We start from the raw sequence: 24,757 nt of genomic DNA, 5'->3' as shown, positions 1-24,757 counted from the left end.
ATATATATGGAATTTAGAAAGATGGTAACATGACCCTATATGCGAGACAGCAAAAGAGACACAGATGAAGAGAACAGACTTCTAGACTCTGTGGGAGAGGGCGAGGGTGGGATGATGTGAGAGAATAGCACTGAAACGTGTATATTACCATGTGTGAAACAGGTCACCTGTCCAGGTTCCATGCATGAGACAGGGTGCTCAGGGCTGGTGCACTGGGATGACCCTGAGGGGATGGGATGGGGAGGGAGGTGGGAGGCAGGGTCAGGGTGGGGAACACATGTCCACCCATGGCTGATTCATGTCAATGTATGGCAAAAACCACCACAATATTGTAATTTAAAAAAGGAAGGAGCTTCAGAGGGTACCTTCACCCCAGGCTGTGTCTATACCCCTCCCCCCGCAAAGTGATGTGGTGTTCCACTGTGGGTTGACATTGAGACCCAACATGTTTTTCTAATTATAAACACGTTGCATTTTCATTGTGGAAAACTTACAGAGGCAAGATAATTGCATGAAGGATTAAAATAAAACCACCCAGAAAGAACCACTGAGAAGATGGAGTGTATCTCCTTCCAGTCTTTGTATCTACTTAGATGTAGTCTTTTACATTTTTTATTGAACATAACAATATACATACTTTTATTAAAATATTCACTGTGAGCATTCCTCTTTATTTTCCTCTTTAATAGGACTTTTAAATGCTGCATAATAGTCTATCATAGTTATTTAAAAGTTATGTAATGAATTCTCTATTATTGAACATTTAGATTGTTTATTTTTCACTCTCATGAATAGTAATTCAATATAGTATACATATATTTTTGTATACATCTCTGTTACCTTAGAATATCTAGAATTGAAATTGCTAAGTTAATGGAAATGTGTGATCTTTAAGGCTTTTTATAAAGATTGTTAAATATCGCTCTAGAAAGTTCTCGCCACTTTGTTCACCAACAAAGGCATGTTTTATTCTCACAAAAACTAGGTAATTAAGAAAATGAAAACATCATTTTGAAAAGTAAAATTGGTATCTCATTTTTTAATTTGCCCTTTTTAAATCACTAGTTAGGTTAACCTTTCATAAGGTAACTATTGGCCCATATGGTTTTTATTTGTGAATATACTTGTAAGTTGTTGTTGATTTTTCTATTAGCATTTATTTTTTCAGTATTTATTTAGTAAAGTTCCATATTATTATAAGCTATATATATTACATGCCATATAAACCTCTTATCTATAGTATATGATACAAAAAACCTTCCCTTACAGTTTGTCATTTGCCATTTAATTTTCTTCAGGGTATGTTTTAATGTCAGAAAATCCAAATTTACCATGTAAGTCTATCAATGATCAAAGATCAATCCATCTTTTATAAGTTTCTCCTTCACCTTTCTGATGACTAAATAAATATTCCTCTGTGTTTTCTTTTACTTCTTTTTTAGTTTCATTGTTTCTTTTAATACCTCTGGAATTTATTTCAATTTATTATTTGAAATAGGGAATATTTAACCAATATTCTTACAAATTTAATCAGTTTCCCTAATGGAATTTTCAAAGTGCCAGATTTATATATATTTTTATAAAGTTAAAGGTATGTTTCTAGACTTTTTATATATTTCCACTATGTATGTTTATTCTTCTATCAGTATCAAAAATCTTTAATTAGTATAGCATTATAATAATGCTTAACACTATAATTTTAAACATATGGTACTATAAGTTCCTATTATCATTCTTGGTTTTGAATTTTTATTGGCTATTCTTACTTAATTTTGCCTCCAAATAACTTTTAGAAATATTGCATCAGAATTTTCATCAGAATTCTAATAAACTTATAGATTAATTGGAGGAGAACTTACATCTTCATAATAGTAACTCTATTCCCCATCAAGAATATGGTATGTCTCTCTATTTATTATCTTCCGAAAGAAAAAAAAAAACCTTTGGAAAGGTGCTATCATTTTCATTTTGGCAGTATAGATTTTTTGTTAACTTTATACCTAGAAATTTCATGGAAATATTTGTTGTTGCTACTATAAATGAGTCTTCCCCTTGCCTCCCTGCTGTTATATTTCTAACCGGTCTTTGCTGGTATATTAGAAGGCTGGTATTTGGAGTATATTCATCTTGTAAAGTCATTGACCCCTCCGTAATTATGCTAGCACTGCCAAACAATTCTCCTGGGTCCTCTGGGCAAGAAGCAATATCATCTGCAAATAAATTTGTCTCATTATTTTATCTCTTCTCAGTGGTTTTTCTTTTCTTTTCTCCCATGGTTATTGGTCTAATCAGGTATGTTACCTTAACATCAACATTGATATTTTATGTTAGTAAAAAAATCCATTTTGTAATTATTTTAAATGTAACACCATAGCTTACATAACATCCTATGATAATGTTTAGTCTCCTTTGTATTCGTGGTTATACACAAGAACAAAATAATCTGAAGAAAAACAGGAGAGATAGTATAAAACAAAAGCAGAGGAAAATTAATTGGAAAATAAAAACAAACTCCACAGATTGAATGCCATATTCATTGTTACCCTTTTTTCTCAACTGGACCAGAGGTTTTATAGTGTTTAGTTTGTTTTGTTTTATTTGCTTCATTTGATTTTTTATTGCTTCTATTAATATGTGTCAGTTCTTCTGTAGACTTTATTGTTTTCTAATTAATTGACCCGTTTCATAAAGTCTCTCCTTTTTTTCCTTCAGATTATTTTGTTCTTCTTGTTCTAACTCTCTGAATTTAGAGTTTTGTTATTTTCTCCATGTAATAAAGAAGCATGTTTACAGCATATCAGTTCAGTTCAGTTCAGTCGTGTCCGACTCTTTGCAACCCCTTGGATTGCAGTATGCCAGGCTTCCCTGTCCATCACCAACTCCCAGAGCCTACTCAAACTCATATCCATTGAGTCAGTGATGCCATCCAACCATCTCATCCTCTGTCATCCCCTTCTCCTCCCACCTTCAATCTTTCCCAGCATCAGTGTCTTTTCCAGTGAGTCAGTTCTTTGCATCAGGTGGCCAAAGTATTGGAGATTCAGCTTCAGCATCAGTCCTTCCAATGAATATTCAGGACTGATTTCCTTTAGGATGGACTGGTTGGATCTCCTTGCAGTCCAAGGGACTCTCAAGAGTCTTCTCCAGCACTACAGTTCAAAAGCATCAACTCTTTAGCTTTCAGCTTTCACATCCATACATGACTACTGGAAAGACTATAGCTTTGACTATATGGACCTTTGTTGGCAAAGTAATGTCTCTGCTTTTTAATATGATCTCTAGGTTACAGCATATATATTCGCATTTAAACATAGTTTGGGCTCCCTGCCATAAATTTGATATGTACTGTTTTCATCATCATTACTCTCTAATAATCTGTGATCATGATTTATTCTTTCTGCACAAGAGTTATTTAAGGATATCTCTTCTTTTCCCCCATGAACTTGGACATTATTGTTTTTACATTTAAACATTGTGTTAATTTCTATTTTTATTGCCAGCCCGTACCATTTCTACTCTAGGGATTAAATGAGGTCATCTCAGTAACCAAAGACATTCTTTTTAATTCCCTAAGTATCTGAGAAGAATGTGTGTTCTTTGTCATGTAGAAAGTCCACATAGAGGGAAAGGGTGCGCGTAGGCTCTATGGTCACCCTTTTGTTGTTCAGTCACTCAGTCGTGTCCAACTCTTTGAGACCCCATCAACTGCAGCACACCAGGCTTCCCTGTCCTTGACTATCACCCAGAGTTTGCTCAAACTCATGCCTGTTTAGTCGGTGATGCCATCCAACCGTCTCATCCTCTGTCGTCCCCTTCTCCTCCTGCCCCCAATCTTTCCCAGCATCAGGGTCTTTTCCAGTGAGTCAGTTCTTCACATCAGGTGGCCAAAGTATTGGAGCTTCAGCTTCAGCATCGTGAATCCTTCCAGTGCATATTCAGGACCGATCTCCTTTAGGATGGACTGCTTTGGTCACACTGCCCGTTCTCTACTCCCAGCTTTCCCACTTGCTTGGTCGGTGCCTGCGCTCATAGTGCTTGGCCCCTCTGAGCATCAGTTTCATCGTGTGTAAAGTCCAAAAAGTAAACGTTCTACTCTTAGAGTTACTGTTAGGATTAAATAAGCTTTGTAGTGGCCATTAGATCAGTCTTACTCAGTTTTATTATTCAAACCCAATACATTAATGGTTTTCAATGAAATGAAGCAACCCCACACATACACTTTCAACCAAGAAGGTAAATCAGAATTTTGGAAGGTAGGGATTTTTGGAAGGTAAATCAGGATTGCTTTCAAAATCTCATGATAGATAAAAGTATAACCATAGATATAGAAGTATAGTATGCTGCTGCTGCTAAGTCGCTTCAGTCTTGTCCAACTCTGTGCAACCCCATAGACGGCAGCCCACCAGGCTTTCCCATCCCTGGGATTCTCCAGGCAAGAACACTGGAGTGGGTTGCCATTTCTTTCTCCAATGCATGAAAGTGAAAAGTGAGAGTGAAGTCACTCAGTCGTGTGCAACTCTTCGCGACCCCATGGACTGCAGCCCACCAGGCTCCTCCGTCCATAGGATTTTCCAGGCAAGAGTACTGGAGTGGGTTGCCATTGCCTTCTCCAGAAGTATAGTATAGGTGCAGGTAGAAAGACAGGTGTACATTTGGAGCCTATAGATAAATATGGATATAGAAATAGAGATGGATAAAGATGTAAACAACTGGTAGAAGTAGAAAGAAACAGAGTTAGACATAGATGATTGACAGGTAAATGGATGGATAGATAGATACATGATTAGTAGAAAGAAGTATAGGACCTACATACATTCGTATCACTATCCTCAGACCGTCTCTTATGTAGAGAAACACTGATGAGGAGTCTTTGGAGGTGATGGGAGTGGACTGTGTCCCTGTCCCCAAGGTTGTCAGGGGAGAAAGAGAAAAGCTTGAGGATCACGACTCAATGTCTTCATCTTGTTTTTCTACTTGATACGCTAGTGAGAACATTGTGTGAAAGTGTCTGCTTCCACAGGTGGAATATCTTGTTGTCTTTTGTGTCTGTATCTATGTTTGCCTCATTTATCTCTGCTCATTCTCTTTGAGGATCTTTTTCTTTTAAAAGGAAGCTTGCTTGTTGTATGCGTGAAGCATGTGGTCTGCTATCGGTCACCTTGTTTTGTTCATCCTGGGGTTTTGTTTGTTTTGTTTTGCTTTTGCTTCTTCACCCTTCCATTCATACCTGACCCATCTCTAATTCCCAAATTTTGTTTATATATTCATGCTTTATCAATGTTATTAGTAATTATTTTCTAATTACGGACTTCTTTCCCAAGAACAAGTTTCTCCATTTACATTAGTGTTGTTGCCTTCCTATCAATAATTAATTGGATTTAACTACATTTTGCTAGTTGTCTTTATCCCTGATGCCTTTTGATTTCCCTACTTTTGTTCATTTTTTAAAAGTCAGGCTCCTGACTGCAGTACTTTCTGTCACCTTGCATGTATGAGAATGCCTTTCCTTTGATGTATCGTATAAATGACAACTTGATTATAAATCAAATTATGGGTCACCAACTTATTTCAAAACCACAGTGGTTACTTTATTCCCATAGTTAATGTTATGGATGAGTTGATGTCCAGTCCAATTCTTTGTCCTTGTAGGCAATCCATGTTTTTCTCTTTTAAAAACCTTTCATATTTTTCTTTTTATTTTTAAAATTGAAAAGGCTACTAGAATGTGTTGGGGTGGAAATCGCTTTTCATTACTTAGATCTGGCACTTTGTGAACAGTTTCATTTAAAACCTCAAATATTTCTTAAGCTTAGAATGTTGTCTTCTTCTTAAATTATTTTTTCTCCTTCAATTTCTCTTGTCTTCTCTCTCTAGAATTCTTAATATATGCATATCAGATTTCTTTTTCCCATATCTCTTCGATGTAACTTGTCATTCCTCTCATTAGTTTATTCTCTTCATCCTTTTTCTGTGGATTCTGGAAGAATTTCCCAAGTTTAATCTCCGCTTTGCTGTTTGATTTCCGCAGCATCTAGTTCTGTGTGCTGATGTTTTCACCTCTTTGTGGCCTTTATTGATCTCAGATCTGGCCTTTGACACATTTCCTCCTCTACTTTCAGAGATACAATGCTAGAATTTCATCTTGTGACAACCGCGATTAAAAATCTTCTGAGATTTTTCACCTGTTCTTTGTTGTAGTTCACATAAAGATATTTGCTTTGACTTCTGTGAGTTCTCTTCCCTTAAGCCTTTGGCATCTTTTCTTATGTCCAGGGATTTTACTGTGTGTTTATCCCTGGAGATGGAGATTGCTATGTCCAGGACTGAAAGTTGAAATGGGATCTGGGAGAGATTATAGAGGTCCTACTCCACATATACCAGGTGGCTCAGACAGTAAAGAATCTGCCTGCAATGCAGGAGAACCAGGTTCAATCCCTGGGTCAGGAAGATCCCCAGGAGAAGGAGGTGGCTACCCACTCCAGTATTCTTGCCTGGAGAATTTCATAGACAGAGGAACCTTGTGAGCTACAGTCCAGAGGGTCACAAAGAGTTGAACATGACTGAACGACAGCACTTTTACTCCATATATATCCAGCTGGGAGGATGGAAAAGTTGAGTTTGTTCTGCTCACATTTATTGAAAGGAGGAACTTAGAGATGGTGGTAAATATCAAGAAAAGCTTTTTTTCAAGAGTTTCTTTTTGCTTTGGCAGCCAGAAGTTAGCTGGGGCAGTAACTCCTAGGCTCAGCCATCTGGAACCTCTGTAAATCTAAGTGTTTTGTGAAAAAGGGCTCTAATCCCCATGACCAGGAATATCACATGGGCTTTCTGGAAGCACTGCTGGCCCCTAGATGTGCCTCCCAAAGCCTCCTTGGCTGGTTCCAGTGTCAAACCTCGCTGCAGTAGAGATATAGCCTGGCTTTCTGTTTACAGCCCTACTTCCCTTCTGAGGGTGGGTCAGCAGACATTTCCAGGGGTCCCTAAGGTTGTGGAGGGGCAGCATGCAGAGTGGCCTTGCCATTGCCCATCACCCCACTTTCTCCAAGAGCTTCCACAGAAAGGTGATGGTGAGCAGGACTCCACCTCACCGCTGCAGATCCATCTGGACCACATCAAGCAGAAGACACACCTTTTTCTTCTAATATAAAGGCTGTTGGGCTTCCTTAGCTTCCTATGCCTGTGCAGACTTTCCCCAGTCCATGTGTTATCGGTTAGGTGACAATACACCCTGCTTTGCCTGATATAGCCCCAGCTTTCATTTGGTTGTCTCAGAATAACGATTATTAATAACATGCCCTTTGACTCTCAGAAGTGCCCTAGTGTAAGCAATAAATTATATGATCTCTCTGGTTATCAGTCATTTCACAGGGCATCTGGGAAAAGCCTGGGATGCTCTCTGATGATCAAATCACCCTCCTTCCCAGAACTTGGGGCCTTTTTGCTTGTTTGTTTTTATCAGATTGACATCAGTTTTCTAAGTAAACCACCAGTCACTTTGGTAATGCCCATTCTCCCCATCCCTGTGGGTCAACACATCTTTAGAAGCTTTCTCCTTTCTAAGCAGGTCATTTGATCTTTCTAAACTTCTCTTTCTTGATCTATAGACTGTGGGTACTGAGTGCTAACCTTGCATTGATATAGGTCAACATAAGACCATAGATGTGAGAGCTTTTTGCAGACTTTAAAGTACAGTATAAATGTGAGGTTTTATTTCAGGAAGACCTGGGAGGTGGAAGGGGTTGCTGTGTGGGATGTGGTGGCCCCTCTGTCCTGGCCACTGTATTACCTACCGGGCCCGACTGACTGCTGGACTCACCATCTTCCTCTTCTCACCCCTTATCTTGGCAGGAGAATCGTTGCCCTTGGCCACGTCCAATCAAGTCCTCGTTAAGTTCAGTGCCAAAGGCCAAGTACCAGCCAGAGGCTTCCACTTTGTCTACCAAGGTATGCAGGATGTGACGTGGGAGGTGCGAAGGCAGTCTCCGTCTTCGGGGCTCAAGGAGAACAGGGACCTTTGACCGCCCCCAGTCTGAGCCTCACTCTTACGGTGTTTGTGGGGCAATTCCCTGAAATTCAGTTGAATCGTATACATCCAATAGACAAGTCTTAGACCCAACTCCATGCTGGATAAAGGGAGAAATCAGAGAAGGGAAGCTAATCTGTGCCCTCCCCCACTCCCCATTGTGTGGCACAGTCTTCATGGCATTGAGAGGACCAGCCCAGGCCTCTTACCTAGACCTTCTCCCATGGAGTGTGGCTTTGTCTGCAAGGCCCATAAAGGTCCAGGAAAAACATGGGCTTTAGAGTGAGCCGGACATGGATTTGAACCCAGCTCTGGTGTGCTGTGATTCATGGGGTCGCAAAGAGTCGGACACGACTGAGCGACTGAACTGAACTGAACTGAACTGGCACTATTAACTGGGCACCAGCTCCTCCCCATCTCAGAGCCCCAGTTTGCTCACCTATAAAATCAGGGTGACCATGTCACCTCACAGAGTAGCTGGCATGAAGTGGGTAATCACTGTCTGTTCCCCTCCTACGGCCCTGAAAGGCCAAGTCTCAGAGCAGCCTGGCCTTCCCCTGCAGGCCCCAGCCTCTCTTTGCTGAGGAGGGTGTCCACTCTTCTGCGGCTCAAGTTCCAAGTGAGGTCCTGTATATTCCACTGCCCAGAACGACCTGCACTGCCCTGTGTAGGGGTAATCCTGCCCGGGGGACACCCTTCCTGGGCCTGGGGGTCAAAAGTCCTATCGCCCCCTGTAGGTGGAGAAGGGAAATTCAGGTCTCTGAGAGCACAGCCCTGGGCAGGGCCTTAGGGGACATGGGACCCTACTGGGCAAGGAGCTTCATTGGGAAGGTTGAAGAGCACAACTGGGCCTAAAGGCTGGGCCTGGGGCTCTTACTGCCTTCCGTAGTTTCCAGAAGCCGTGCTACCTGGTGTGTCCGACTGTATTTCTGGAAGATGGGCCTCATCCTAGAAAGCTCCCTACCCCCGCCCTAAGGGAAAGCACCCAGAGCCTTTGAGAGTCCCACCCCGTTCCAGCCCCACGATGTGTCCATCTCCGGACCCGTTTCTAGAGGGGTGAGGCCTGCCCCTCAGCACCCCTGTTCCCTGCAGCGGTACCCCGAACCAGCGCCACACAGTGCAGCTCAGTGCCAGAACCCCGCTATGGCCGGAGGCTGGGCAGTGACTTCTCCGTGGGGGCCATCGTCCGCTTCGAATGCAACTCTGGCTATGCCCTGCAAGGCTCCCCAGAAATTGAGTGCCTCCCCATTCCTGGGGCCTTGGCCCAGTGGAATGTCTCAGCACCAACGTGTGTGGGTGAGTCCTATACAACCAGGGCTTGGGGGAGAGGGTGGCCAGCAAATACCCAGAAAGACACACGAGCTCTGCCTGCCAGGGTAACTTGAGAGAGTGGGTGGCCCCTTCCAGGTCAACCCATGTCCCATGGGTGGGTGCGAAGGGGCAGTGGGAGCCGCTGATCGAGTGGGGGACGGGCCGGGGTAGAGTCCAGGTCCCTGAGAAGTGCTGTAGGGGGACAACACTTGTAGAGTCCAGGGGAGGGGGCGGGGCTTGCCCGTGGGCGGAGCCATCAGGGGCGGAGTCACAGCGAGACCGGAAGTCCTGGGCGGGTCTGCTCCCCGTGGACCCACCCAGACGTGAGCTGCCTCTCTCCCAGTGCCCTGTGGCGGAAACCTCACGGAGCGCAGGGGCACCATCCTGTCCCCCGGCTTCCCCGAGCCCTACCTCAACAGCCTCAACTGTGTGTGGAAGATCATGGTCCCGGAAGGCGCTGGCATCCAGGTAGGAGCCAGGCGGAGACAGTCGCAGCCTGTCTCCAGCCCCTCAGGGCAGGGACGCTGTGGAGGCCCACAGTCAGAAAAACACAACAGCTCCCAGCTCAGGAAAGACGAGGTGTGGGGGCTGGCTGGGCCGTCGGGGAAGCCGCCGAGAGGAGAAGGTGGGCCTGGAAGTGGAGTGTGAAGCCTGGGAGGAGTCACAGGAGATGTTTTCCAAGTGACTTGAAGGGAACTGTTCTTAAGATTTTTCTGGGAGTTGGGAGGGGAGACATGGCAGGTGAGCGGAAGGCGCAAACCGACAGACAATCCCTCACACACATTGGGGATGTTGCGCCCGCAGCCCGAGGCAGCAGCGCAATCGGGGCCAGACTGGTGCGTGCGGATGAGAGCAGGTGGGGGACCCCCAGGACGGCTGCTGCTCCTGGGGGGAGGGGGCGGGGCCGCAAGGCCGACAGAGAGAAACCACAGGGACTCCCCGCTGGACAGGTCCGCCCAGGGTGGGTTACTGGCTCACAGCTGCAGAATGTCTGGAGATCGGAAAGTGAGGAAACTCAAGGGGTGTTGGAGAGATGAGAAGGCCAGTCGCCCCAAAGTAGCCCTATGTCCTGGACTGCCCTTTCCCGCTTCTCTGCCTGACAAAGCACCCACTGTCGTGTAACCATCCCACCTCTCTCTCCGTCAATGAACTCCTTGGGAACAGGGATCAAGTCTTCCTTTTATCAAAGATCCCAGCACAGTGTAATCCAGATGAGGTGCTCAGCGATTGAATTAACTACGTGAAAGGAGGAGGGGGAGGGAGTGGGGAAGAGAGGATTGCCTAACCAGCAGTTCACTCCCCCTGCCTTCCCAGATTCAAGTCGTCAGTTTTGTCACAGAGCAGAACTGGGACTCCCTGGAAGTGTTTGATGGTGCAGACAACACTGTAGCCATGCTGGGGAGTTTCTCAGGTGAGATGGGGCTTCCAGGGACCTGGACTTGCTGGATGAGAGCAGTAGAATTATTATTGAAATGGGATTCACATGCCATAGAATTTATCATTTTTAAGTGTACAATGTAGTGGGTTTTAGTATATTCACAAGGTTCTACAACCATCACCATTATCCAATTCCAGAACATTTTCATCAGCGCCAAAGAAACCAGGTCCCCATCTGTACACACTCCGCATCGTCGTGTTCACCACCACCCCCTGGCAACCACTAACATAATTTCTGTCTCTGTGGATTTGCTTGTTTCAGACATTTCATATAAGTGGAGTCCTATAATATACGGCCTTCTGGGTCTGGCTTCTTTCATTCAGTGTAATGTTTTCAACGGTCAACACTTCACTGTGTGGACAGACCACATTTCATTCATTCATTCATCAGTTGAAGGACATTTGATTGTTTCCACTCATTGGCTAACTATGAATAATGTTGCTATGGACATTCACATACAAGTTTCCACGGGAAATTGTTTTCAAGTCTCTTCAGTATATATATACACCTAGGAGTGGAATTCCTGGGTCATATTGTGATTCTATATATAAAATTTTTTGAAGGACTGACAGCAGACTGTCCGCACCATTTTCCATTCCAGCAGTGGACTTCTAAGTGTAGTGTATGATTTTGCCCAAAGGCCAGGGCAATTTATCTGGGTCTCGTAGGCCCCAGAACTCCATGTTGCCAAGATCTAGGAATGAGTCACGTGCCCCAAGTAAACGGTCTACAGTGCCAGGATGGCCCAGAGAATTATTCGTGTCAGAATCACTTTGAAGACACCTGGCAGGGGACCACACTCATAGGCCCCCAAAGGAAGTCACCTGCTGCTGGCATGTGGCTTGGTCACTGCTCTTTTGCCAGAGGTTGTTCAGAGTCTCTCCTCCTTTAGATATTAGAGACCCAGCACTCTGAGGGGAGCTGATTTGTCACTCAGTGGGTTTGATAGCTGGGGACACGTGGGGACCTTGGGATCAGAACCTCAACAGGTTGCAACAGGGGTGGTGCCCAGGGGTGGGAGAGGCTCAGCCTAACTGGCCCCTGTTTCCTTGCCCAGGAACCACTGTGCCTGCCCTGCTGAACAGCACCTCCAATCAGCTCTACCTGCATTTCTACTCAGACATCAGTGTGTCTGCAGCTGGCTTCCACTTGGAGTACAAAAGTGAGAACCCAGAGCCTCAGAGTGTGCACGGTTCAGGCTGGGAACTGATGGGGCCTGAGTTCCCCACGGGGAATGCGGGTTGTTCTGGGGCCCTGTATTCTCCACCCTGCTGAAGCCTCACACAGACCTAAATGAGGATGCTCAAGCTCAGAGAAGGTCAGAAACAGCCAGGAAGCAGTGAAGCCAGGGTTCTCACCCAAGGGTCTGTTATGCAGAAACCTGTGTGCTTCCTCTGAGTCCCCACAGGAATTGGGGGGGGGCGGGCAGGATATTATTTGGAGAATAATGGAGGTGTAAGGTGCTCCAGTCCAAAAACTGGCCTCTCTAAGCTCTGGCCAGTGATGCAGCTGTCCTTGAATTTCCTCTTCTCACTGCAGACTTCACTCCTCTCCCATCAGATTTCTCCCTCCATCCTCAAAACTTTACATCCTGGCTTCCAGCATCCCTAAGTGATCACAACTAAAAATCCTTGAAGAAAAAGGGTTATAGGGCAAGAGAGAGGTACAAACTATTGGGCATAAGATAGGCTCAAGGATGTATCATACAACACGGGGAATAGAGCCAATATTTTATAATAATTGGAAGTGAAAAGTAGCCTTTAAAAATTGTATTAAATTTTTTAATTTTTAAAAAAGTAAAAGGATTGCAGATGTGCCTTGTGGGGCAACAAAGACAGAGGTTGCTGGGGTGGCTGCTTTCATCTGAGACTGTCTGCCCATCCCCTCCGCACGGGGTACAGGAATGGGTTGGCAGCAGGGTCTGTCACCCATTCATTCAACAAATGCTTATTGAAGATTTACAGTGTGCCAGGTGCAAGGCTGGTTTTGCTAGGACTGAGTAAGATCGAGAGAGAGGAGTCCTTTCTGAGTCCATGGAGAGCGGCAGACGTGTGGCCAGAGAAGGGCGTGACAGCACTGCAGGTCTCTCGGGGGTGTCACTAGGAGGCGCAGCAGCTCTCCCAGGAGCTGCAGGAGAGGTGACCGTCATGAAGAAACACTGGACACCTGCCGGGTGGCAGGCCCTGTGGTCGGTGCCCACGGAACAAAGATGAATAAGGCACAAAGCACAGAGTCTAGGGGGAGAGACGGACATGGAAACAGTCGTTGTAGTGCAACCTGATATGCTAAGAGCGTGCAGAAGAGGGGCGCCTCCCCCGGCCAGGTGAGGGTCAGGTACGGGATGAGAAGTCAGAAATGGGGGAAGGGGTGTTTGACTGGACCGTCCGAGTAGGATGGACAGACGGAAACCGCACTTGCTGCCAGTGTCAGCATCACCCAACTGGTATCAGAACAAATGCATCTCATCCAGGTAGTGGAGTGAGGATTAGCTGGATCCTAGGATGCTCATCACCTGAGAGAACTGAAATCATCAGCTGATCAGAAAGTGCAGGGCAGCTTGAAGCCAAGACCCTGCAGGGTGGAGGACAGGACAGGGACCTCTGAGACCTTCCTCCCACGGACCTCTCAGACCTCAGTCACCTGGTGGGCTGAAGTATCCTAGGCTCTTCAATAATTTACGTTTTTCCTTTCACCCTCTCTTCTCTGTTCTCTCCAGTTTTGTTTCTTTATCCAATATTTAAAATTGAGTCCTTTAATGTTCCCTGGAATGTTCTTTTTTCTTTCTTGTTCCAAAGGGAGGCTTCTTTTCTAAATCTCCTTGTTATTCTACTGCCTCATTCCCAGGAAAAATTCAACTCTTTGAATTTTTTTTTCTTTTTTTGCTGTTGTTGTTCAAGACAGCTGGTGGTTTTCTCAGTAACTGATGTTTATCATGCACTGTCCTCTCACAGTGGAAGAAGCTAGAGGATATCAGAGGTCTCCGTTAGTATCTGGAGACTGAAATTCCTAGAAGCCAGGACCCTGTAGTAACATTTCCGTTTTGTAGATCATCTACAAAGAGAGTACAGAAATGAAGAGTTAACTGCTATTGCAGCGGCAAATGGTTTTGCAGGATACTGAAAAGTCCTGTCTATTGCTATGACTCATATTTGATGTTTATTTAATTGAAATGGAAATGACCAATCTGCTTTCAAAAGTAATAAATTTCCTATGATTTTTTTTAAAGTCTCCCTTTGTTGTAAACTTGGCTTAAATAAAATTCACCACTGCCATGTAAAGAAATTAGAATGGACTTTTAATTAAAGAAATTAGAATGGACTTTTCTCTGCATCCTTCCATCTCTCTCTCTGTCGCGACCTTTCTCTCCATCCCATCTTTCTCCTACCACACTTTTTGCTCTTGCTTTCTCTCTTTTTCCCTCTGCCCCTCCTCCTCCTTCTGTCCACCACTTCCATGCCAGTAAGTAGGTCTCGGGTTAGTATGTTGTGATCACCTCAGTAAATACTGAATTGCCTTCTACTTGGAGGGCAGGAAAGAGTGGAGGAAAAAAAAGAGAGACAAGATTACAGTTGTGATGAAGGACTTCCAGTTCACTTTGATGATTGTTTTAATACTGTCCTTGAAATCTTTTGTCCCAGATGCTGAGGTCTGTGGATTCAGGCCCAAGCAGCTTTCATTTCTAAGCATCACGTCCACTTCTTAAAAGCACATGGAGGACAGAAGTTGCATGGGGAGATGAAGGAACTTCTTAGGGTGACAGCAGTATTGTATCATTTTGAGCCTGGGGGCACAGTCCGAGTTCCCAGAGGATACTACCTGCTCCAGGAGGCTTTGATCTGTTGAGCCTCTGTGCCATATACACATTCTGATTTTTCTCATGTGCTGGGAGGTGAAAGGCTTGGGAAGCGCTGTCCTAGAGGCTGGGAGGAGAGAAAGCAGAGAGGACACAGCTTGGAGGCAGCTTCTCCTCCTCGCTGCCAGCACTGCCTTCAGCCTGCTAGTGCATCATCCTGACGGACTTGTCCATCCTCCTGTCGTCTGTCTCTGTCTGGTCTAGCGGTGGGCCTGAGCAGCTGTCCAGAGCCTGCGGTGCCCAGCAATGGGGTGAAGACTGGCGAGCGCTACCTCGTGAACGATGTGGTCTCTTTCCAGTGTGAGCCAGGATACGCCCTCCAGGTACCTTCCGTGGACCCCCCAGGACTGGAAAGGCGTCCCCGGAGCGGGAGTCAGCCAGCCTCCTCCCAGCAGAGCTGCAGTCACCACAGAACAGAGAGAAGCTCCCCAGATCCCTTAGGGACTATTGTCCCCTCCTGGAGCTGTTCATGCAAAAGACAAAGTGCTGACTTTGGCCATTTGGCACAAGCCAGCCTCAGATGTGTCCCTGCAAAGTTTCGGTTTGATTAGACGTTAGGAAAACTTAATTCCTCTTTGAAGGCGATGAAAGAATCTCATAATTAAAGGAGTCTCATGAGGAACCTTTGGTAATGAGAATTCTTTAGTAATGGCTGTTAATAAGTGTCCTTCCCCAGCTCTTTCCCTCTGCCTCTCTCCCCAACCCCCGGTGGATCCATGTATCTTGCTCCTTAACCCAAAGCCTAAGAACAAGCCCCTGCTCCCGGTCGTACATGCAATTGTGCCCGTGCGGGCAGCTAGCCCACCCTGTTCCCGATTCCTCTAGGGCCACGCCCACATCTCCTGCATGCCGGGGACCGTGCGGCGCTGGAACTACCCTCCGCCTCTCTGTATTGGTAAGAGAACACCTGCTTGTCCAGTTCGCTCAAATCCATTTCTACCAGGGGTTTGAGTTCAGGGGCATCTCACTGGGATCAAGTTCAAATCCAAAGGAAGTTTGGTATTGCAGGTCTGCTCGAAGGTGGGATCTTGAGACTGAGGTTTTTTGTCAGCTTTAACTCTCAGGTTTTTCACAACTTTTGGAAACCTTTGTCCACCAAATGAAATAAGGCAGCGGCTTGCCCATTCCAAAACCTGATAATGACCATTCTGATTCCATATAACCCCAAACCCCATATGGAACCTCTGGGCATTTTGGGGCTTCGCCCTGTGACTTTTCATGGGACAGACAGATGGAATACAGTGATGGAGAAAGGCTGAGCATGCCCTGTGGGAGGAGGACTTGGCTTGGTTTTGTTTGTGCTGAGCAGTGATGAAGACATTGCTGCGTACAAGGAAAGACAGAGTCTCCATGCTCAGAAGCATCTAGTCATGTCGGGGCAAGGGGAACGTCTGTTTATCAAGGGTCTGCCATGTGCCAGGCCCTGAGTTACATGTCTCCTTAGTGTAGCTCTTCAGGGCAGAGGTCATCACCCTCAGTTTTGCAAATTGGAAAACTAAGGTTTTTAGGATTCAAAAGAAAGTGGCAGAGCGAGGAATGAGAAACTAGAATTCCCTGATGCCCTGCCAACTGGCAAGTGCAAGACTAGGCTGAAACTTGGAGTGGGAAGCAAGGTGAGCCAAGGGCATGCCCTTGGAGCGCACGGCCCTGCCCTTCTGTGCTCTCTCCAGGGTACAGGGCCTGTTCATCTGCAGAGCAGTCAGCAATGGGACCGGTCCACCCTTTTCCCCATCCTGTATGACAAAGGCCTTGCCCAGGGAACCACTCAGAGCCCCGCAGCCACCCTGGGCTGAGGGTTTACTGTGCATGCCAGGCCCTGTCCCAAGTGAAGTGAAGTCCTTTCTGTTGTAGCCATATAACCACCCTATGACACAAGTGCTGTGGAGGAGCAGGGAACCAGGTCTGGAGGTTTGGGGTGGGGGAACTTAGAGCTGGCCCCAGATCACCCAGGAAGTGGGAGCACTGGGACTGTGACCGGGGTGGGGTGGGGGGAATCAGTGCCAGAGCCCCTGCTTTGCATGCAAGCACTGTTCCCTTCAGATCTGTGTGCTTAGTCACCCTCTCCCAAGAAGGGGTTTACATAGACACGGCCCATACTCCTCCCCTCGGCTCCTTCTTCTGGCCTTCCGTGATGGGCTAACCCCTTTCTGCACACACAGCCTTTCCTAATAAAGTGAAAAGTGAAGTTGCTCAGTCGTGTCCGATTCTTTGCGACCCCATAGACTGTAGACTATGAGGCTCCTCCGTCCATGGAATTTTCCAGGCAAGAGTACTGGAGCGGGTTGCCATTTCCTTCTCCAGGAGATCTTCCCGATGCAGGGATTGAACCCTGGTCTCCTGAATTGCAAGAAAACGCTTTACCATCTGAGCCAAAAAAAGAATCCACATGAACTGGCCACGCTGCAGCTGTGCCCCAGCCCTGCAACTTCAGGCGACTCTGACTCTGAAGTCATTTCGATTGGAGATTCAGATGCCCCGGCCCCTTGTGGTTGGCTCACAGTCACTTTGGTTCAGGGCGCGTGTCAGCGTTCTGGGGATGGGCTTGTGGTGGGGCTTCTCTGCTGACCACCCAGCCCCGTGGAATAAGAGCCTGGCCTGGTGCCGGCACAGAGCAGGGACTTGACTTAACGTGGCACTGTCTGTCCCCTTCCTTCCTCCTGTTTTCCAGTCCCAGAAGAGCTGATTGGACAGGGAAGAGAGGGAGATTTGGGGAATCGTGTAGGAGACAGTCACACTTCTCTTGGGGCACACCATTTTTGCTGCATGACCTCACTAAGGAAACTGACCTTTGAAGGGCATGCTCAAGGTCAAGCATCCATAACTTGGGTTTGTGGACTGCAGGGCAGACATAAGGTATACTTCTTCCCTTCCTGGATGTACATACTCTGTTTTCTCTCGTGTGCAGTTTTTTAGGGAGAGGAATTAAAGGTTCCTTTGGCTTCTAAAGGGAAATTAACTTAGGAAAGTCCAAATGCTGCCTGGCCTTGTTCTTGCCTTGCTGCTATGCTAACTCCCAGTCTGGTCTCATGGTCACAGCGCAGTGTGGGGGAGCAGTGGAAGACATGGAGGGGGTGATCCTGAGCCCCGGCTTCCCAGGCAACTACCCCAGCAACATGGACTGCTCCTGGAAAATAGCACTGCCCGTGGGCTTTGGTAAGTCTTCACGCCCAGGCCTCTGGGCTTAAAGCAACTGTCTGCTACCATCACCCAGCATAACCTTGGCCGAGTCAGTGTAGCTCTCTGCCTCTCTGCTCCCTCAGCTGTTGAGCTCCTGTGCAGTCGAGAGGATCAGTTAGGAATGGTAGAGATGAACGTGCTTTGGGAACATAAAGTAGGGAAAAAACTTCAGGGATTACCATTATTATTTTTATCATTAGAGCAGTGAGCTAAAATCCAGGAATGTGGAATGAGAAATTGCTCAGGGATGGCTGAAAAAGAAAAAGATAATCTATTTTACTGAGACTGGACTTCAACCTGGGCTTTTAACTCCAATATGCAATTTTTCATCCTAATTAAATTGAGCCAGGGTCAATGTGAAATTGAGTTTGCATTCTTTATACTCACGTTCTAGCTGGCCTTAGAGGCTGGGAAATGGCGTGTGTGTGTGTGTGTGTGTGTGTGTGTGTGTGTAGACATGCGGGTTGGTGGGGTGTAGAGGACACTGATCTGGGTACAAAATTTAATTACCGGAGGTTCATGTGTTGTGCACTGGGAACATCATTTAACCCCTAATATTTCCACTGAAGAGAAAGGATTTGTGTTGAGGCGGAAATTATAGGCTGTACACATAGGTCATCCAAGTCATTACTGTGCTGCTAGGAATGAAATGTCCCAAGCGGATCACTCCTGCACAGGCCTGTGATCCCCCAGTCTCTGACCTCAGAAGTGAAGACCACCTCTTTTGTCCTTTATTATTCACCCTAAAGTGGGTCTTCTGATGGAGAAGAGGCTTTCAAGAGAAAGCGACCTACTTGGATGTCTCTAAATCATCCCTGAGGGGAGAAGTTATGACCCTCAGAAGACAGAGTTATATTAAGTACCGTCTTCTGAAGGAAACTGGAGGTGTATGATTAGGCTGCAAAGTGATGATGACTTTGGCAGCCTTGGGAACCCGATTTTGAGATATTCAGGGAAGAGGAGCTGGGAGACCCTCTAACTCTGCATCCAGACATGAACCAGAAGAACCTCAGGTGATGGAAGGATGGAGGGAGGACCACAACCCAAGGAAAACAGCGGTTTAAGTGGGAGGCACATCACCTTCTCTGTAAGGCCTGATGTTCGGCCACCAGAGACCTCTGTCTTTAAGTCCTCCAGGCAGTCAGCCTCCTGCAGGGACCAGTCAGTCTCCTGCAGGGACCAGTCAGCCTCTTGCAGGGACCAGTCACAGAAGACCAGATCCCTTGCTTTCAAGTTACTGTTGGATTCCAAACAGTCCCTAATGCCCACTGGTCTGTTTAAAAACCACCGCATTTACAAACTTATGCCACTAGATGGCGGCAGTCAGGCAATGCAATTCAGAAATTTGGCGTCCAGCTGAGCCACAAGGGAAGCCCATCCTTAAAGAGCCCCTTCAATGGACCAGCAGCCCCTGTGTGGGGATGACACATGGGAGGTAGACGGCAAAGTGTAGCTTCCGTGCATATGTACAAAGGTGCTCCGTGTAAAGTTATCTGTAATTTGGAAAATATCTACATGTTAACAGAAGAGTGAATAGTGTGGTTGGGTAATTCATTAAATGGAATTAATTAATGTGTAGCTAAAAATCAATGAACTGTATCTTTGCATTGACAAGGGAAGACCTTGAAAAACATGCTGAATTGAAGCTTGCAAAACTATATATATATAATATAATAATAAATGCAGATGTTTAAAGCAAATCAGATATACATTTAGGAATCTAAACACATGAACTGGAAGGATATCTTCTGAATTCAAGAGAGTGACTGCCTCTGTGGAGAGAAGAGCAGTGGGGGAGGGCAGGAGACATGAAGGGTCTTCAACAGTGTATGTCGTCTTTATTTAAATAATCAGATGCAAAAAATTCACTCCTGTGTGCTTATTCAAGCAAATTAGAAGGTATAGATGAGCAAATTATAAAAATTCCAACATATCTGTCGTCCCACCATGCAGAAATCATCACTCACAGCTTAGACCTCACCATCATGAAGACAAGGGCCCTAAAGACCTTGTTCCTCCCCGTGTAATGCCCACCTAGCACAGCCTGATGCATGGCAAATGCTTGATACATACTGTTCGTGAGTCAGTGAATAGTCTTCTGGTTTTTTAATACAAAAGTTAGAATTGTATGCTACACACTACTTTGCAGTCAGATTTTTACAGTTAACATTGAGGACATTTTCCTATGCTCAGAAATATATTTTTTCAATGTCACTTTTAATAGTAATCTAGTTTTGAGAAATCTTATCAATCGATATCAATAGGCTCACACTATTCTTCAAAGAATATATTTATATGTAAGTTAAGATCCTAATGAAAGCCATTTAACCTGTTGCGTTGTCAGATCTTGATTAATCTAATAAGAACCCAAAGTATAAACTTCACTTGGCATATTAATAGAACCAGTGGGATGATGTAGTCTTCTAATTTCTGAATTATTGTAAGTGTTCTAGAAAATACTGGTATTGAAGGTCATGTCTTTTGATCAGGTGTAGTTATGTTTAAGTGGTGGTATTTTTCAGTTAAAACATTATTTTATCAAAGCTGCCCTTATACTGATACTAGACATATGAATCCCAAATTAAGTCAGGCGTTGACCCTGAACTTCATTTTCCGTGAAATAAAATAGAGTGGGGATGGAGCTCTGATATGACTGATGCCTTTCATTTTGAATGAATAATACACTTTTAAGTTCAGTCCTGCCTGAAGATGAGAGACTGGGCTGGCCAGCAACTCCCCATGTGCGTTCTGGGACCCCTGACTGGGTGGGTCGTCGGTGGTGGGGACACGTGGGCTCTGGCAGGTAATGCTCTCAGGAGTCAGCACGTCAGAAGCAGGACTCTATTGCTTGGGCACTGTCTGCCTTTGTCTTGCTCCCAGGAGCTCACATCCAGTTCCTGAACTTCTCCACCGAGCCCAACCACGACTTCATAGAAATCCGGAATGGCCCCTACGAGACCAGCCGCATGATGGGCAGATTCAGCGGGACTGAGCTTCCCAGCGCCCTACTCTCCACGTCACACGAGACCACCGTCTATTTCCACAGCGACCACTCCCAGAACCGGCCGGGATTCAAGCTGGAGTATCAGGGTGAGGACAGGGAGGGTCCGTCCATCCCCGCCTCTTAACCCACCATTACCTATCTTCCCAGCCTTCCACGTAGGGGAGGAGGGTACCCAGCAAAGGCCAAGGAGTGGAAGGCAGGCCTGACCGCTGTGACATGTCTCTCTGACCCTGCAGAGGCTATCAAACCCCCTGGACAAGTGCTTCCCACGGTAGCAGCCCAAAGCGCCGTCTCGGCTCCAGACCCAACAGTCAGCAGCTTCCTTGGAGCAAGTGACCCATCAGTTCCCCCTCAAACATCCAGCCACCCCCTACCCCCCTGCCCCGGGGCCTCAAAAGGCTCACTTCCTCCTCTGGATCCTCCCCTATGTGTCAGTTACGCCCCGCAGAGCTCGTCCTGTGATATGATGGAGGTTTCCAGTAACGATTCTGGTAACAGTCCTGGAGCGCCCGCTGAGCCTTCACAATGAGACAGGAGCAGGACCCTTTCCTCCCGCCGAGGGCTGCCCTGTGTGAGGCCGGACCACACTCCCCGCGGCTCCCCCATCCTCAGCTGGAGTCCTGTGATTGGCCCACTCCTCCTGGATCGAGCCCCATCCGCCCCAGCTGAGACTTCTCCTGTGCCTGTGTAGCTGTAGGGCCCTGGGGCAGCCCGACATCCCCCTCCTGGGAAGCCTCAGGAGAAGGAGCTGGGCCCTTCACACCAAGGGAGGAGCAGGGAGAAGGCCCAGCCTCTTTCCCAGTAAATGCCACTTCATTGGCGGTAATGCAGCTGCGCACCCAGCGAGCTCGTGGCAGCGGTCAGCCTTAACTGGGCGAGCCTGTGCCTAAGAAGGGTACACACATCAGTGTGCAGTGAGGCCTGTCCAGTGGTCACCATACATCCCAAGGCCACAGTCTATCCCAGGAGAGAATCAGGCCCAAATGCAAGGTCAGGGTGCCTCTCTGGGACAGACACACGCCTCTCAGGCTTCAGGCGTATTGGTCTCCTAGTTCTGCTCTCTCCGTATACTGCAGACTGGTGGCTTGAAGAGCAGTTACCCTCTCACAGTCTTGGAGCCTGGAAGCCCTGAGATCGGGGGTGGGCAGGGCTGGCTCCTTCCAAGGGCTGCAAGGAGGAATATATTCCCTGCTCTCTCCTGGCTTCTGGCGGTTTGCTGACCACCGGCATTTCTCAGCTTGTCGAACCATCACCCCCATCTCTGGCTTCACCCTCACGTGGTGTTCTGCCTGTCTGTCTGAGGTCATTAGGGTAGGCCCTAATCCCATATGACCGGTGTTCTTGTAAAAATGGGAAGTGTGGAGACAGTAAAGACTCTGCCTGCAAAGCAGAAGACCTGGGTGTGATCCCTGGGTTTGGGAAGATGCCCTGGAGAAGGGAATGGCTACCCACTCCAGTATTCTTGCATGGAGAATTCATGGACAGAGGAGCCTGGCAGAGTAGTCCATGGGGTCTCAAAGAGTCAGACACAACTAAGACTGCCTAACTAAAGACATCATTTTAATTCAGGTAAACGTACGTGCAGATCCTGTCTCCAAATATGATCACGTTCTGGGGGGTGCGGGGGGCAGGGGGTTAGGACTTCCACATGAATTTGAGGCGAACACAGTTGGGCCCAAGGGCTATCCCTGAGCTCCTCCTCTGGGATGAATGCAGGGTCTGATGACACCACCGTTGTGGTGGGGACGGTGCTCTGCGGCCTCCCCATGCACTGGCTTCACCCCTGTGATGGGCACAGCCCTGCCCAGGAGCTCAGGTGGTGAGAGCAGACACGCTCCCTGCATTCCTGTGTGTTAAGCCCACTTTGTCCTTGTCAGAGCTGCCCCTCTGAGTCCTGCAGACTCCTCGGGCACCCCGCTTCCTTGCAGAAGTAGTAGTTAGGAGCCCTGGCCTCAGCCCCTCCCAGACTCACCAAGCCTTCTCCTCTGAGGAGCTTCACCTGAGGCTCACGCGCTCCTCCCCGAGGCTTCCAGACACGGGCCAGCACTCTGGGTTAACGTCACTCGCACTGAGGCGCCACATGTTCGGAGGCCGGGTTCTCTGAGGAGCCTGAGGTGGGGCGAAGGGTGGAAACATGAAGGCGGGATCCCGAGCTCACCTTCAGAAGACCAACACCTTGACCTGAGTTGGCCCAAGTGTGTGAGAGCCCCAGCCATGTCCACGCTGGTGGGCCAGCTCCCTTCACTCACTCACAGTCCTCCCCAGGACTTGCCCAGATGTTCGCCCTGGATCACAGGCCCAGCTGCTTCCTCAGCACCTGCCCACTGCCACAGACCTGACAGGGCTTGTGGAGCCACCCTTGGTGTCAGGGTGGCCGCCCCCACCTCAGACTTGACCTCTGAAACTTCCACTGTGGGTTCTCCTTCGTGATGACCCATCCTCCGGGCTAGCTTGTCTCTAGTGCCGGAGGCCCAGGCACTCCCACTGAGGCCCCCACCACGTGTCAGCCCAAATAATCCTCCCTGCCCCTAGGCCCATATTCTTGGCCTTGTGGAGTTTCACCTGACCGCTCGCCCTGGGTTTTCCTTTATGAAAAGGCCTACGTCGCCACCCAGGCCATTTGTATCCAGCAGTCCCAGCTGTTTGTGGTCCCCAGACTTTCTTTGGAAGAAAAATAACCCCTTACTTTTCCTCAAAATCCCTCCTGTTAGACACTCTGAGCTTCCTAACGTGGAGTCTTCTTTTCCCTTCTTCAGGTAAATATCCTCGTAACGTTTTTAGTAACAGCATAAGCTACTCCTACCAGGTCTCCTAGCCTGATAGGCTTAATGTACTCCGTTAAAATTTCTCAGGAGATTGTGTTTATAAGAACATAGCAAAATGACTTTGATCCAAGATGTTAGGCCTCATCATTACTGATTTTTTAGATATGTCTCTTTGTTTGAAACTGTATCTGCTCCCGTTGTAGCATTGTCCACTGCTCCTCTCCCCGCGGAACCCTTTTCTGGGGAAGTTAATGACTCCACTCCTCAGGGGTCCTGTCTTCCCTCTAGGCCCAACCACTCCCTCTGAAGCTTCCTCTGGTGGGAGAGACTCTTATGAAAGCGGTCCCGGAGCCCTCACTTCAGTGTCTGTTTGTGAAAAGCCAGCTCCTTCCCCCGGAAACGATTCCTGTGAGAGAGACCCAGCCACTGTCCTCCAGGCTGCTCGTGACTTCTCACCAGCCCTCGGTCTTCAGGCTCGCCCACATCGTTGGGTCCCTCTCTTCCCACTGAGACTTCTCTTTGAAGGCCCCACTCATCCTTCAGTCAGCTCCCTACAGGCTCCTCACTTCTACTAAGACTTCATTTGCTAAATCGCCCAAACCCATTGCTGCTGACAGAGCCATGCCCCTTTGGCTTCCCAGCCCACCCAGTCTCTCTAGAACTGCTCGATTTTTCAACACACCCAACTACCTTGATGATTTCTTTAAAAAAAAAAACAAAAAACAACTTTTGATTATTTTTAAATTTTTGTTTATTTTTGGTTGCAATGAGTCTGTGTTGCTTTGTGTGGGCTTTCTCTAGTTGCATCGAGTGGGGGCCACTCTTCATTTCAGGGTGCAGGCTTCTGATTGCAATGGCTTCTCTTGTTGCAGAGCACGGGCTTGAGGGCGCGAAGCTTCAGTAGTTGTGGCATGCAGGCTTGGTGGTTGGGGTGCACAGGTTTAGTTGCCTCCCCAGGATGTGTATTCTTCCTGGACCAGGGATCAAACCCATGTCACCTGCGTCGGCAGATGGATTCTTAACCACTGGACCCCCAGGGAAGTCCTACCTTGATGATTTCCCAGTGAAACCTGCCCAGTTCTGCCCCACAGAGACCTCCCGGCATGACACTGAGAGGAAACACATCACACGAAGTGGGTGCTTCACGATCATCGTTCATTACATTGTAATTGCACATGATGAGGCA

At 47.2% G+C, this 24,757-nt stretch overlaps 1 protein-coding gene across 1 annotated transcript in view; it reads left to right on the top strand.

Moving 5' to 3' along the window:
• Positions 1-24,757, top strand: part of CSMD2 (CUB and Sushi multiple domains 2) — a 695,284-nt gene that overhangs the window by 566,272 nt on the left and 104,255 nt on the right. The window contains exons 33-41 of the mRNA XM_088835123.1: positions 7,849-7,944; positions 9,116-9,319; positions 9,678-9,802; positions 10,649-10,745; positions 11,830-11,934; positions 14,830-14,948; positions 15,451-15,520; positions 17,662-17,778; positions 20,683-20,892. Coding sequence (XP_088691249.1) covers positions 7,849-7,944; positions 9,116-9,319; positions 9,678-9,802; positions 10,649-10,745; positions 11,830-11,934; positions 14,830-14,948; positions 15,451-15,520; positions 17,662-17,778; positions 20,683-20,892 — 1,143 coding nt within the window. The remainder of the gene's footprint in view (positions 1-7,848; positions 7,945-9,115; positions 9,320-9,677; positions 9,803-10,648; positions 10,746-11,829; positions 11,935-14,829; positions 14,949-15,450; positions 15,521-17,661; positions 17,779-20,682; positions 20,893-24,757) is intronic.

The sequence above is a fragment of the Moschus berezovskii genome, chromosome 4 (genome assembly GCF_049115385.1).
Source record: "Moschus berezovskii isolate FMDL1 chromosome 4, NW_MosBer_1.0, whole genome shotgun sequence".
Lineage (NCBI taxonomy): Eukaryota > Metazoa > Chordata > Mammalia > Artiodactyla > Moschidae > Moschus > Moschus berezovskii.
The sequence above is the reverse complement of the archived record's forward strand: the minus strand, read 5'-3'. Positions and strand labels throughout refer to the sequence as shown.